The sequence below is a fragment of the Propithecus coquereli genome, unplaced genomic scaffold (assembly GCF_000956105.1).
Source record: "Propithecus coquereli isolate 6110/MARCELLA unplaced genomic scaffold, Pcoq_1.0 Scaffold404, whole genome shotgun sequence".
In the NCBI taxonomy this organism is placed as follows: domain Eukaryota; kingdom Metazoa; phylum Chordata; class Mammalia; order Primates; family Indriidae; genus Propithecus; species Propithecus coquereli.
Window position 1 is genome coordinate 1,083,357 of NW_012149775.1, and position 13,245 is coordinate 1,096,601.

A 13,245-nucleotide genomic window follows, 5' to 3' on the forward strand; every position below is an offset into this window, starting at 1 on the left:
GCCTCCCAGAGTGCTAGGATTACAGGCATGAGCCACCGCGCCCGGCCCTTTTCTTCTTTTTTTTAACTTAAAAAAACATAGAACTTGCTCTCGATGTGCAGCTGGGGGTGCTTTGCTTTCACACGAGCTTGATGGCAGCTTCTTCACCAGGGGCGATGCTGGCACCCAGGCAGATGTCTCGGAAGGACCCGCTCCTGGTCCTCCGTCCCAGGCAGTACTAACTCCCCATGCGTAGCTCCATGATTGGCTCTTGCTGTTCCAGCAGCCTGTATTTCATAATTAATACATTTGTGAGGCTGCCTAAACACTAATTGCCTCCTAATGTTAATCAGGTTAAAAATACCAAGTGTTCCCCCAAAATACACACACAGCTTAGATGTGAATGATTCATGAAAACAGGCAAGGCGCGAGCGCTGGTGAGGGGCATTCTGACTAAGCATGTGCAGCTCTGAAGTGATTAAAGTCCTACAACTCCTGGCTGAAATAGACAGTAACAGATTGTGCTCCTTTATATGAGGGGATGTCCTGGATTCTCGCACACAGACTCAGGGCTATGGAGCGAAGATAATTTTAAAATACAACAACTCAGAGTCCAAGACACATCGTCTGGGAGAGTAAAACTTGGGAGCGTTCTGAGTCTAACTGTAACGCGTTTAGACACATTTATATACCGAGGGGCCAAACTCACTTCTTTTACACCTTAGATTCCTGATCTTCCAGGGGTTACCAAGATTGTGCTGCCCACCCTAGTTAATAAGCAAAAAGGAAACGGGTCTCTATGGGAATCTTTCCATATGGTGTGTTCAGACAGGAAGTCTCCAGGTTTAAAGAGAAAACCTCTGTGTCTACACCTCCAATCTCAGGGCGAGCTCACTCTGGCATCAAGTTCCCTGGGGTGAGTTTATTCTAGAAGAGTCCAGGGGGAGAGGAAAGGAGTAGGAGGCAGGGAGTCCAGTTCAGGGAGAGGGATTCCCGGGCGGGAAGTGAAGGGGCAGGGGCTGGGCCCAGCCTGGGGGTCTGTCCCTGGTTTCCTCAGACAGCTCCTGGGCCGGGACTCAGGGAGACAGTGTGACAAAGAGCTCTCGGTGCAGGAGGGGAGGGGTCAGGGCAATGTCGCAGGGCCCCGGGCGTGGCTCTCAGGGCCTCAGTTCCGAGGGCGGCGACCGGGGCGGCGAAGCTCATCGTCGGGGATTCCCCATCTCCCAGAGTTTCACTTCTCCCAGTTCCAACCCGTGTCAGGTCCTTCTTCCTGGATACTGCTGACGCGGCCACAGTTCTCACTCCCATTGGGTTTCGGTTTCCAGAGAAGCCAATCAGCGTCGCCGCGGTTCCCGGTGATAAAGTCCCCACAGACCTACCCAGACTCAGAGTCTCCCCAGACCCCGAGGATGGAGGTCACGGCGCCCCGAACCCTCCTGCTGCTGCTCTCGGGGGTCCTGGCCCTGACCGAGACCTGGGCGGGTGAGTGCGGGCTCGGGAGGAAGCGGCGTCTGCGGGGAGGAGCGAGGGGACCGCCCGGCGGGGGCGCAGGACACGGGCGCCGCGCGGGGAGGAGGGTCGGCCGGGTCTCAGCCCCTCCCCGCCCCCAGGCTCCCACTCCCTGAGGTATTTTTCCACCGCCGTGTCCCGGCCCGGCCGCGGGGAGTCCCGGTACATCGAAGTCGGCTACGTGGACGACACGCAGTTCGTTCGGTTCGACAGCGACGCCGCCAGTCCGAGGGTGGAGCCGCGGGCGCCGTGGGTGGAGCAGGAGGGGCCGGAGTATTGGGACCGGGAGACACGGAACGCCAAGGACGACGCACAGAATTTCGGAGTGTGCCTGCGGACCCTGCGCGGCTCCTACAACCAGAGCGAGGCCGGTGAGTGACCCCGGGCTCGGGTCACAGGTCACAACCCCTCCCCACCGCCACAGAGAAGCCCGCGTCGCCCCGAGTCTCCGGGTCCGAGAGTCACCCCGAGGCTGCGGGACCCGCCAAGACCTTAGACCCCGGAGGAGCCCGCGGGGACTTTCACCCGGTTTCATTTTCGGTTTCGGCCAAAATCCCCGCGGGTTGGGGGGGGCAGGGCGGGGCCGAGTGGGCGTGGCTGACTGCGGGGGGCGGGGCCAGGGTCTCACACCTTCCAGAGGATGTACGGCTGCGACGTGGGGCCGGACGGTCGCCTCCTCCGCGGGTACTGGCAGTACGCCTACGACGGCGCCGAATACATCACCCTAAACCAAGACCTGCGCTCCTGGACCGCGGTGGACGCGGCGGCTGAGATCACCAAGCGCAAGTGGGAGGCGGCCGGTGTGGCGGAGCGCCACAGGGACTACCTGGAGGGAACATGCGTGGACTCGCTGCGCAGATACCTGGAGCACGAGAACGACACGCTGCAGCGCGCGGGTACGCGGGGCCGCGGGGCGCCTCCCACATCTTCTGTAGACGTCCCCGCTCTGCTCCCACAAGGAGGGGAGGAAAATGGGCCCGACACTAGAATATGGCTCTCTATCTGGTCCAGAGCAGGAAGACGCCTCCTGGGTGTCCAGATCCTATTCCAGGGAGTGACTCTGAGCACCCGCCCTTCCCTCTGGGACAATTAAGGGATGAGTCCCCAGGGAATGGAGGGGAAGACAGTCCCTGAAAGACCGAGCAGCAGCCGTGGGCACCGTGACTTTTCCTCTCAGGCCGTATTCTCTGCCTCACACTCTGTGTTTGGGGCCTGATTCCCGCCCTTCTGCGTCGCTGGCCTCCACTCAGGCCAAGACCGGACGTCCCCGTTCTCCCCGACAGAGACTGGAACTTTCCGAGGAATAGGAGATTATCTCAGACCCCTGGGTCCTGGCTGGTGTCTGGATTTTGCACTCCCTTCCCCCACCCCGTTTGTCCTGTCCATTCTGAGGATGTCACATGAGCATTGCTGGAGTGTCCATGAGGGATGCAAAGTGCCTGAATTTTCTGACTCCTCTCCTCAGACCCCCCAAAGACACACGTGACCCACCACCCCGTCTCTGACCATGAGGCCATCCTGAGGTGCTGGGCCCTGGGCTTCTACCCTGCGGAGATCACACTGACCTGGCAGCGGGATGGGGAGGACCAGACCCAGGACACGGAGCTTGTGGAGACCAGGCCTGCAGGGGATGGAACCTTCCAGAAGTGGGCGGCTGTGGTGGTGCCTTCTGGAGAGGAGCAGAGATACACGTGCCATGTGCAGCACGAGGGGCTGCCAGATCCCCTCACCCTGAGATGGGGTAAGGAAGGGATCAGGGGTCAGGTCTCTTCTCAGGAAAGCAGGGGCCCTTCTGGAGCCCTTCAGCAGGGTCAGGGCTGAGCCTGGGGTCAGGCCCCTCACCTTCCCGTCCTTTCCCAGAGCCGCCTTCCCAGCCCAGCGTCCCCATGGTGGGCATCGTTGCTGGCCTGGTTCTCCTTGGAGCTGTGCTCACTGGAGCTGTGGTCGCCACTGTGATGTGGAGGAAGAAGAGCTCAGGTGGGGAAGGGGTGAGGGTGGGATTGGGGTTTTCTTGTCCCACTGGAGGTTTCATGCGCAGGCAGAAGTGTGCCCTGCCTCATTCACGGGCCTTGTTTGCTCACACTTGCTCTATTGTAAAGGACGTGGAAAATGAAGAACAAATTTATCACCTTGATGATTGTGATAATGGGGATCTGAATCCCAGAAGTCACAGGTCACAGGGACGAGTCCCTGCTGAGGACAGACCTCCAGGAGGGCAGTTGGTTCAGTCCCTCCTTTCCTCGTGTTTCTTAATCTTGGCCTAGATCTTCAGTCACAGTTCTGGAACCTTCTCTGGGGTCCAAGACTAGGGGGATTTTCTAGGACCTCATGGCCCTGCCTCCTCTCTGGCCTCTCACAGGGCATTTTCTTCCCACAGGTGGAAAAGGGGGGAGCTACGCTCAGGCTGCCTGTAAGTATGGGGGACTTATCCCTGAGACCTTTTGGACAGTGTAGACAGGAGCCCATGGGGGAGCTCCCACACCCCATAATTCCTCCTGTAGCTGTATCTCCTGTGGGCTCTGACCAGGTCCTGTTTTGTTCTACCCCAGGCAGCGACAGTGCCCAGGGCTCGGATGTGTCTCTCACGGCTCGTAAAGGTGAGAGCCTGGGGGCCTGATATGGGAGGGGGTGGGGCAGCAGGAACACAGCTGGGCTTCTGGAGAGACTTTGACGGGGCATTATGAGTGTGTGGTGCCCTATTCGGAGTGTCACCACTTACTGTGACTGACCTGAATTTCTTCCTGATTATTTTTTTCTCCAGCATGAGACAGCTGCCTGGGTGGGATTGAGCAATGCAGTATTTATTCACGCCTCCCCTTTGTGGCTTCAGGAGCCTCTGACTTCTTTATCTACAAAGGCACCTAAATGACTCTGCGTCCCTGTTCCTGTAATGTGATGAGGTGGAGAGGCCAGCCCACCCCTGTGACCTGCTCCTTCTGTCACGCTGATCCATGTGCTGTGCCCAATCATGTTTCCTGTTCCAGCGAGGAAGGGCTGGGATGTCTCCATCCCTGTCTCAACATCATGGTGCACTGAGCTACTCCCCTACTGAGAATAAGAATTGAATATAAATTTGTTTTCTCAAATTCTTGCAATGAGACATTGATGGGTTAATTAAAGGAGGAGTTTCCTAAAATTTGAGAGTGGAAATAAATGGAAGACCTGAGAATCTTCCAGAATCCTTGTGTTTGCTTTGCTGAGTCTACTGCAGGTGGGGACAGGAGAAGGCTATGAGGAGCCCAGTATGGAGTGGGCTGTGCCCAGTCAGTGCTCAGTCCATCATGGGCTTTATGTGGTCACCCCTTGGCTGTGTCATCCTCTCTGCTCTGTTGTCCTTGTCCCAGTAGAACCTTGTCCAGCAGGACCTGGACAAGGAGGATGACGGAGGCTGAGATACCCCCAGGGCAGCCCCTGCACACAGGAGTCTCTGTGGTATCAAAAGATGAACTTTCAGACCCAGAAAGCTCTTGCCCTCCTAGGGCTCTTTCCTAGATTCTATTCCCCATCTGTTCCCCAGACTTTTATTCCTTTTTTATTTATTTTTAGTTTTTACAGATACATAATAATTGTTTATGTTTATGGGGTACATGTGATGTTTCAGTACAAGCATACAATGTATAATGATCAGATCTGGGTAATTAGACTCCCTCACCTCAAAGGTTTATCATTTCTTTGTTTTGGGAACATACTAAATCTTCTCGTCTAGTTGATTTGAAATATACAGTAAATTATTGTTAACTACAATCACCCTGTTGTCCTACCGGACACTAGATCTTATTCCTTCTATCAAACTGTATTTTTATACCTATCCCAGCCTCTGGTAACCACCATTCTATTCACCACCTCTGTGAGGTCAGTTTTTTTAGCTCCCACATGTGAGAGAGACACGCGCTATCTGTCTGTGCCTCACTTATTTCTCTTGACATAACGTCCTCCAGTTCCATCCGTGTTGCTGCACCCAGCCTTTTTACAGGAACCCAATTCTGAAATTAGCAGAGAGGAGGGATCCCACCACTCCTTAGCTCAGATAAATTCCTATTAAGTTTCTGTCTCCGCCCACCTACCCCCATCCCTACCCTTAGTTCTGGTAATCCTGTCGTTGGCTCAAATCCAAACTCAAGGATTTATAAAGTAGGCTCTAAGTTAGATGTATATTTGTGTGTAAAATTGGACCCACAGTCAAGGATGATGGTTATTCCTAGGAGAGGAATATCTCTGTGTGCTGCAGTGTGCAGGAATGTTGTGTGGGAGGGAGGGAGGACACAATAGCACAGGTGGCATTGATGTCAGTGTGTAAGGACAATGTCAGTGTGACAGGCCCCTGTGATGTGTCTGCCTCAAAACAGCACTTGCCCTGAGGCTACATTAATAAAGATCCTGTGTCTAGACTAGGGAGGTGCTCTACAGTGATCGTTCATTCAAGTGTCATTGGTTGGCCGGATACATGACAAACTGTTTCTGCACGTGGGAGGAACATAGTTAAAGTAAAAACAGAAATATTCCTGGCTTGTGCAGCGTCTGTTCCAGTGGGAAGAGACAGACTATGTTCTACGAGCAGAGCAAACAAGGAAAGTGTTTCTGTTAGAAGACGGTGAGTGTTACAGGGGAACATGATCCAGAGTGTGGGGTGTGGGGACAGGCAAGGTGGCTGTGGCACTGAGGGGTCAGCGTGGCCCTTGTTGCAAAGAAGGGAAACATGGACGCTCCGTGCTCTAAGGAATGATTTGAAGGACACGATGAAGTGTCTGCGAGGACGCTGAGAAGTTCTTTCCAGGCAGGGGAAGTTCAGCGCAAACGCACTGGGCAGGAAGGCGTCTGCGCCGTGGGAGGAGCGAGGAGGCTGGGGCTGCACAGAGAGCAACTGAGATGAGGTCAGAGGTGGGGCTGGAGCAGGTGGGCCTGAGGGTGTGGGAGGGTCTGACCTTTGCTCTGAGTGAGATGGGGACTTACAGGACAGTTCTGAGCAAAAGAGGACATGGTACAACTTTCCTTTTTAAAGGGTCTCTGGCTGCTGTGCTGAGAGCAGAACTGAGAGGCGGGAGGAGCGAGGAGTGGGGAACAGCGGGAAAGGAGGGCAGGTTCCAGGCTGCAGGGGGCGGCTGAGCAGCGGAAATCCAGGGAAGCCCTTGGTTCTGGATCCATTTTGAAGATGGACTCTACAGCGTCTCCTAGTGCATCTGGGGTGTGAGAAGAGGCGTCCGGGAGGACACGCACAGTGTGGGCTGTGTGAGTGGAAGGACGGAGCTGCCGTCGGTGGAGATGGGGATGACTGTGGCAGGGCGTGTTTGAGGAGGGGGCGTCGCAGGCATTCAGTGGAGGAGGCGCCACCAGGAGTGCAGGGGAGGGGGCCGGGGTGGCAGCTGGACAACAAGTCTGGACTTTAGGAGAAATGTCTGGGCTGGAGGAGTAGATTTGGGGGTGACACCATGTAACTGATATTTAAAGCCTCGAGTGGGGATGAGGTCACCAAGGGAGTGACTGGCTACGGAAGAGAAAGGGAACAAGGGCTGAACCCTGGGCCTCCAGTGCTGAGGATCTGATCCGACCACACGCCCAGAGCCGACTGCACAGTTCCGACGCCACGTCCAGAAGGCCCGGAGACCAGGGAGTCCCAGACTGTACTGGGTGCAGGGTCCCCTGGACGTGGCACTGAGACACAGAAGATCAGGAGTGGAGCGTGACGTCCCGTGTTCGTGACAAGGGTGGAGCTGATGCTGCTGGTCTTCAGGTCACATGTCCGCAGCAAGAACACAGAGCAGGATCCCCACGTGTGCGCTCAGCCCACCTGCAGGGCTTGGTAAACACGCGAGTCCTTGCTCTTCTGCGTGACACTCTGAGCGGGTGGCTCTGGGAGAGGCCTGAGTGTTGTCTAAGTGCCACCAGCGAACCCAGTGCCCAACCAGACTGGAGCCCTGAGGCCAGTGATCAGAGAGTGCCCAGGGTGGGTCTTACACCCATTTAAATGTCCTCTTTTCCCTTGGGAAGAAAAGGGAGAACATATATCATTAATTATGAGACATGATGTTGGGAGATTCGCATCATTCTCTCTTCCGTTGGGGTACAGCCAGGTAGAAGGTTCCAGTATCGGCTCTTAGCTCTGCCTGGAGAACATCCCTGAATGCTGCTCTCTGATACTGTTCCCCAGACTCATTTCTCACTCACTTCTTGGAGCAAACAATAGAAGCCAAATTTTTCCAATTTACATATAAAGTCATATATATGCTATTGGGGAGTAATTTTATTGGAGGGAAGGCCACAAAGCCAGGCTTGTGGCTACACAGCCAGGAGCAGAATCCACAGTCCACCCTGGGTCAGATCCCTGGTAGGAACCCCTGCCCCTGCTGCTGGGGACAGATGCCACTGCTCACACCTCTGACACCCTGATGCTGGACACTGGGCCTTGTGGTGAGGACTGCTGTCAATGCTGCTCCTGGCAAGTGGACGTCACCACTGCCACTTGTCTGTCTTTACCAAAATGTGTTCTGCACAGTCCCAGCCCCTCTGTGTCACCTCGTCCTGGTCAGAGTCTGGCAGGTGGAGCCTGAGCCTCATGTCCGTGTTCAACGGAGGGGTGACTGGAGAGTGTCCTTTCCTGTGGAGGGAGGTGGTTTCTGTCCCCTCTGAAGATTTTCAGTGTGCAATTTTGATATAGCATGAGGGTGCAGGTGCCGGGAGGCGAGGGGTGGAAGAAGAGTGACAAACTCCCATCTTTGCAGCAGTGATGTGAGATTAGAGCTTCGTCTGGCACTTTGCAGGCTCTTGGTCGGCCGGATGAACAAGAGACTAGTAAACAACATCTTTCCACCCATTCCCTCGAGAGTATGATGTTACCTCCAGCTTTCGTCTGTACCCGTGTGCACTCTTCGTCATTGGGGTGGTATCGTGGTGTTAGAAGCGACCCCCAGTGTCGTTAAGAGAGCAGTCAGACACTGCAAACTGTCTGGGTAAGGAAGGCCCAACCTTTACTTCTGATCAGAAGGGCGCCAGCGGCAGTCAGAGCAGCTGCGCTACAGGGGGTCCTCACCTTTTATCCCCAACGCAGACCTGTGGCTGTGTCTCATCCCATTGGCCGAGAATTCCACCCACAATCTTGTTCTTACCCGACTGGCTAAGGGGTGTTGCTAAGACACACAGGAAGAGGGGGTAGGGGCTCTCAGTGTAGTAGACGTTTAGAGTTGGTGGGCCAGTCAGGCACAGTAAGGTGTGTGGGAGTGTGTTACTTCCTGACACTTTGGCAGAAAAGATCAAGCCAAGGTTATCTCCCCCTACAATTTCCCCCTCTTTTATGTTAGACTTTTCCACTCTTTTCTTCAAGTTCAATGAGGAGGAGATGACTTTGGTGTTCTTGGTCTTCTAACAGTAACAACCTGTTTTCATATGGGGGTGAAAGAGGTTGTTTAGTTAGGGCTGTTTCTATTACTCTTTGGATTAGTCCTCTAGCACAAGGGATAACGCAACATCCCTTTAATGTTAAGACACCAAATACAATAATTAAGGAAGTTAGCACTGATGTCATCAAAACTTTCCATTTTCCAAACCACTGCTCCATGAGGCTGGTGAAAGTGTCACCTGTCCCTGAGTTTTCGGCTAGCTCATCAGCCAAGGTAGTAAGTGCTTGCAGAGCTTTGGTGACTGTGCCATCCGGAGCTGTGCTGTTGGGGGTGTGAGTGCAGCACTGGCCTCCAGTCATGACACACACTCCCTTTTTCTGCTAACATCATATCTAAAGCCATTCCATTCTCCCAAGTCCTTTTACTGGTAGGTTCTAGCTGTTCGGCTATAGCTTTGACGGCATCCCTGGTATAATTTACAAATCTTTGTTGATTATAGTATATGTAGTTGATCCAGCCTACACTTTTATTTATAGTGGACCACCAGAAAAATATAGATTGAAACCCAGTAGCTATTTGATTTCTAACTTCGAATTCATTGGGTCCCCCTCGGGGGACTCCAATAGCATCAATAAAAATATGGGAATCAAAGGATCCTCTGGGAGCATCTATTTCTCTTTTTGTCTGATGTCCCCTCCTCAACTGGGAGCTGATGGAATACCAGGGCAAAAGGGATGGCCAATTGCACCAAAGTGCAGGTGCCACTCCAGCTTTCCGGCAGGACCTCAGTCTGTCTTTACAATCCCACCAGACGTCTCCTCGGGGTGTGGAGAAGGCAGACTGATCCTGTAGCTTCTTGAAGGCCAGGCTTTCATTGCACCCTGCCATGTTTTCGAGAGATGCCGCTCCCTCCTCCTGTCTAGAGAGACACGAGGTGAAGTTGACGTCAGAGGCTGGTGGCCTCACGGTCCTCGGGGGCTGACCCGCAAGACCTCTCACGTCAGGGAAGAGCAACAGTAGGGTTTTGCATGATTCATTTCCCCATGCCGTGGTCTCCTGGAAGAGAGCTACCATCCAGTGCATGCTCGTAGGACCTACAGACCACCATGTGGAAAGGGAACTATTTGGGCCTCCGGTCTCCCTGTCACACATGTGTAACAATGGCTTTTATTTAGGGTGCAGACAGAATATTTGATCCATTCTAACCAGGCGTTTTTCATCTTTATACCCAGTTTCTATTGCAACTGTCTGCCTTAAATCCTTGACCTACATAATGGTTACCTTAGATGGGTTATTGGGGACATCCTTTGTAACCCATTAACAGGCCCAAGGGAAAGGATGTCCCTAAGAAGGGAGTGGGGCATGATGAGGCATGTCTGATTTCCCTTCTTCTTATTTTTTTTTTTTTTTTGAGACAGAGTCTCACTGTGTTGCCCAGGCTAGAGTGCCATGGCATCATCCTAGCTCACAGCAACCTCAAACTCCTGGGCTCGAACGATCCTTCTGCCTCAGCCTCCCAAGTAGCTGGGACTACAGGCATGTGCCACCATGCCTGGCTAATTTTTTCTATATATTTTTAGTTGTCCGATTAATTTCTTTCTATTTTTAGTAGAGACGGGGTCTCGCTCTTGCTCAGGCTGGTTTCGAACTCCTGAGCTCAAACAATCCGCCTGCCTTGGCCTCCCAGAGTGCTAGGATTACAGGCGTGAGCCACCGCGGGCCCTCTCTCCTTCTTAGATGTTCCTTTGGCCACAAGGGGGTTCATTCAGTCAGCCGGTGGAGGGACGAGCCTTAAAATTTTATTTTAGTTCACCGGAGGTACAAGGGGTTTTTTGATGAATTGTATAGTGGTGAAGTCAGGGCTTTTAGGGTACCTGTCACCCGAATCTGGTAGTTCTTTTTGTGGGGTCTCTTTTTGTCTCCTGCCTACTAGTGGACAGAACTCGGCACTCTCCTATTCCCCAGAAATCAGTGTTGGGGCGAAGGGAAAACTTCCCCTTTGCCCTTGGAAGGTTAGCTGAAAAATCAGGGCACAATGAAGCAGATTAATAAGAAAAAACTATCAAATTTATTTTAGAGGGTATACATGGGATGCCTCAGACAATGAGGATTCAACTCCCCAACAGGCTTCGGAAGCTTATATGCCTTTCTAGTAAAATGGGTTGTGGGAGGGAGGAAAAGAGGAATGCTGTTGAGTGTCAATAAAGGATTGCTGGGGAGAATGAATGGATGGGGAAGAAAGATTAGCTGGGAAATAGTTCCCTTTGGAATTTAAATGAGTCTGAGAGGCAGGACATTTTCTTCTTAAAGAGTCTGTACAGGTGTGCTCACACCCCTGTTCTTACAATGAGGGGAAGAAAAGAGCAATTGTTCTCCTAGATGGGTCTGGCTCTCAGGCAGATAAAGAAACGTCAACGATCTGGGGAGAATCCATAGTCGTGAGAAGTCAGAGAACTTGAGGCTTCTTCAGTCAGTCCAGCATGTCAAAATGCCATATTTTGGGGTAAAAATATTTCTAATTTCCTTCCTCAGCAGTGCTTACAAAACATTAGGAGCAATGTAAGTTTTGCTGAGAATCCTGTGGGAGAGATAGAGCGAGGTTTTACAAAACAAGCACAGCAACACGGATGTCCTCAGATCCCAGCTGGGCCACCAAATGGATTCCTTTCCTTTGCTTTTTCTCCAGGCGGCTCCCTGCGGTCTTAGCCACTCCAATAACAGAGGGAACGGCCTGGAGAAGGGTAAAAAGTCTTATGAGCTGTCTCTTTACCCGCCACAATCTTTTTGGGAATTAAAACCTGTATCCGTGCCCCAAGGCCAGTAATCAGAGGGATGGGGGAGTGTCCTTTGTTCTTTGTACCACAGGAGATGGCTCAACAGACTTGTATGCGCCAAGATCATGAGCTGGGATGGATCAGAACCATCAACTATAGTTAAACAGCAATAGCCTGAAGCTGAAAACTCCCTTTAAAAGCTCTGTATTTCTGCCTATAGAGCAGACCATGGTACTTTGAAACCAGAGTCTGCCATTCCCCTCATTTGCAGGCAAACTAATAAACTTCTCTTTCCTTTTCCTCAAATCACTTGTCCTCATCCTTCTGATGTGGCCTCGTGGACAAATGCTGAAAGTTCAAGTTCAGTAACATTCCCAAACTTTCCCCTTAGACTTCTAAATTTCTCTTTTCTTTCTTAGGCAGAGCAATTCAATTTGGGAACGGAGCTTCCAAATGTGGATATCCACATTCGTAAATTATGTGGACCGCTGTAAAATTAGAAGTACCAGAGACCTGGAAATACAGTGTAACTTATTGTTCATTTGTAACTTACTGTTCATTTGTTTTGTGTATTTCACAATCAAACTGCCGTCTACAAAGTGAGCGCAGTGGGTCGTAAACAGAACAAAGCCCCACTGGGATGTGTCTGTTTGGGAAGGCTGAGCTTGGCGGAAATATCACTGACTGCACCAAGGCACTGAGCACCAGGACCTATAGATTCCACTTCAGCGGGTTACAAGGACCAGCTGTCAAACTTGTTAGATAAGTTCATTTAACTGTGTGCCAGTTTTCTCAGTCACAGAATAAGAAAAACAAAATAAGTCCTATGTATTTCACAGATTTGTTACAAGGTTCAAATAAAGAAGCATATTTTTGGAAAAAATCCTTTTAAACTTATAGCATGCTATAATGTTTGACAAGTGTTACAATGGGCATGTGTTACATATAGTTTTTCTTTTGGGGTTGCAAAGAGTATTTATGGTACAATATGATTTATGTTAAAAAGCAATATATACTTACATTCAAAACTGGCAGGCTACACAAAACATTAATACCAATGATTAACTAGGAGGAATGGCAAGGAGAAGGGTTGAGCGGGTAAAGAGAGAGGCTTTTCATCTATACACTCTGAAAATGTTTGAATTTTTAAAATCATGAGCATACACTACTTTTATAATAAACACCTGGCAATACTACTTTTACCATGACTACTACTAGGTTGGACGACCAAGCCACTTGTTTTCTTTCTGGATCAGACAGGTGGTTCTGTTTACCACGCTGGGAGACAGAAGAAACCTCAAGTTCTCTGGTTTCTTTTATATCAAGGGCCTCAATTTGTCCAAGAGTTAAGTTAGGGGTAATTATTCCCATCACAATGATTCATGTCACAATTTTTAAATAGAATTCACATATGGTACAAACTCTCTAAAACATCTGACCCATGCTTTAGGGGTATGCAATAGCCAAGATGCTCTTTCACACAGAGTATCATTTTATGCTAGAGGGAACCTGCATTGCTCAACTTGAGAGGAGAAAGAGTTTGAACCAGAAAGGGTAGGGGCCGGGGATCATCACCACCACAGGGATTCACACCCTGCTTTATAAAGTTATTTCAGCCTGTGGTCTGTTTCTGTGCCCAAATAATAATAATA

General features: G+C 51.3%; 1 protein-coding gene across 1 annotated transcript in view; it reads left to right on the forward strand.

Moving 5' to 3' along the window:
- Positions 1–1,317: 1,317 nt before the first annotated feature.
- The window catches only part of LOC105817294 (HLA class I histocompatibility antigen, B-41 alpha chain-like), an 89,650-nt gene continuing 77,722 nt past the window's right edge, over positions 1,318–13,245 (forward strand). The window contains exons 1-5 of the mRNA XM_012652947.1: positions 1,318–1,461; positions 1,590–1,859; positions 2,109–2,384; positions 2,954–3,229; positions 3,349–3,465. Of these exons, the coding sequence (XP_012508401.1) occupies positions 1,389–1,461; positions 1,590–1,859; positions 2,109–2,384; positions 2,954–3,229; positions 3,349–3,465 (1,012 nt within the window). The 5' untranslated portion in view covers positions 1,318–1,388. The remainder of the gene's footprint in view (positions 1,462–1,589; positions 1,860–2,108; positions 2,385–2,953; positions 3,230–3,348; positions 3,466–13,245) is intronic.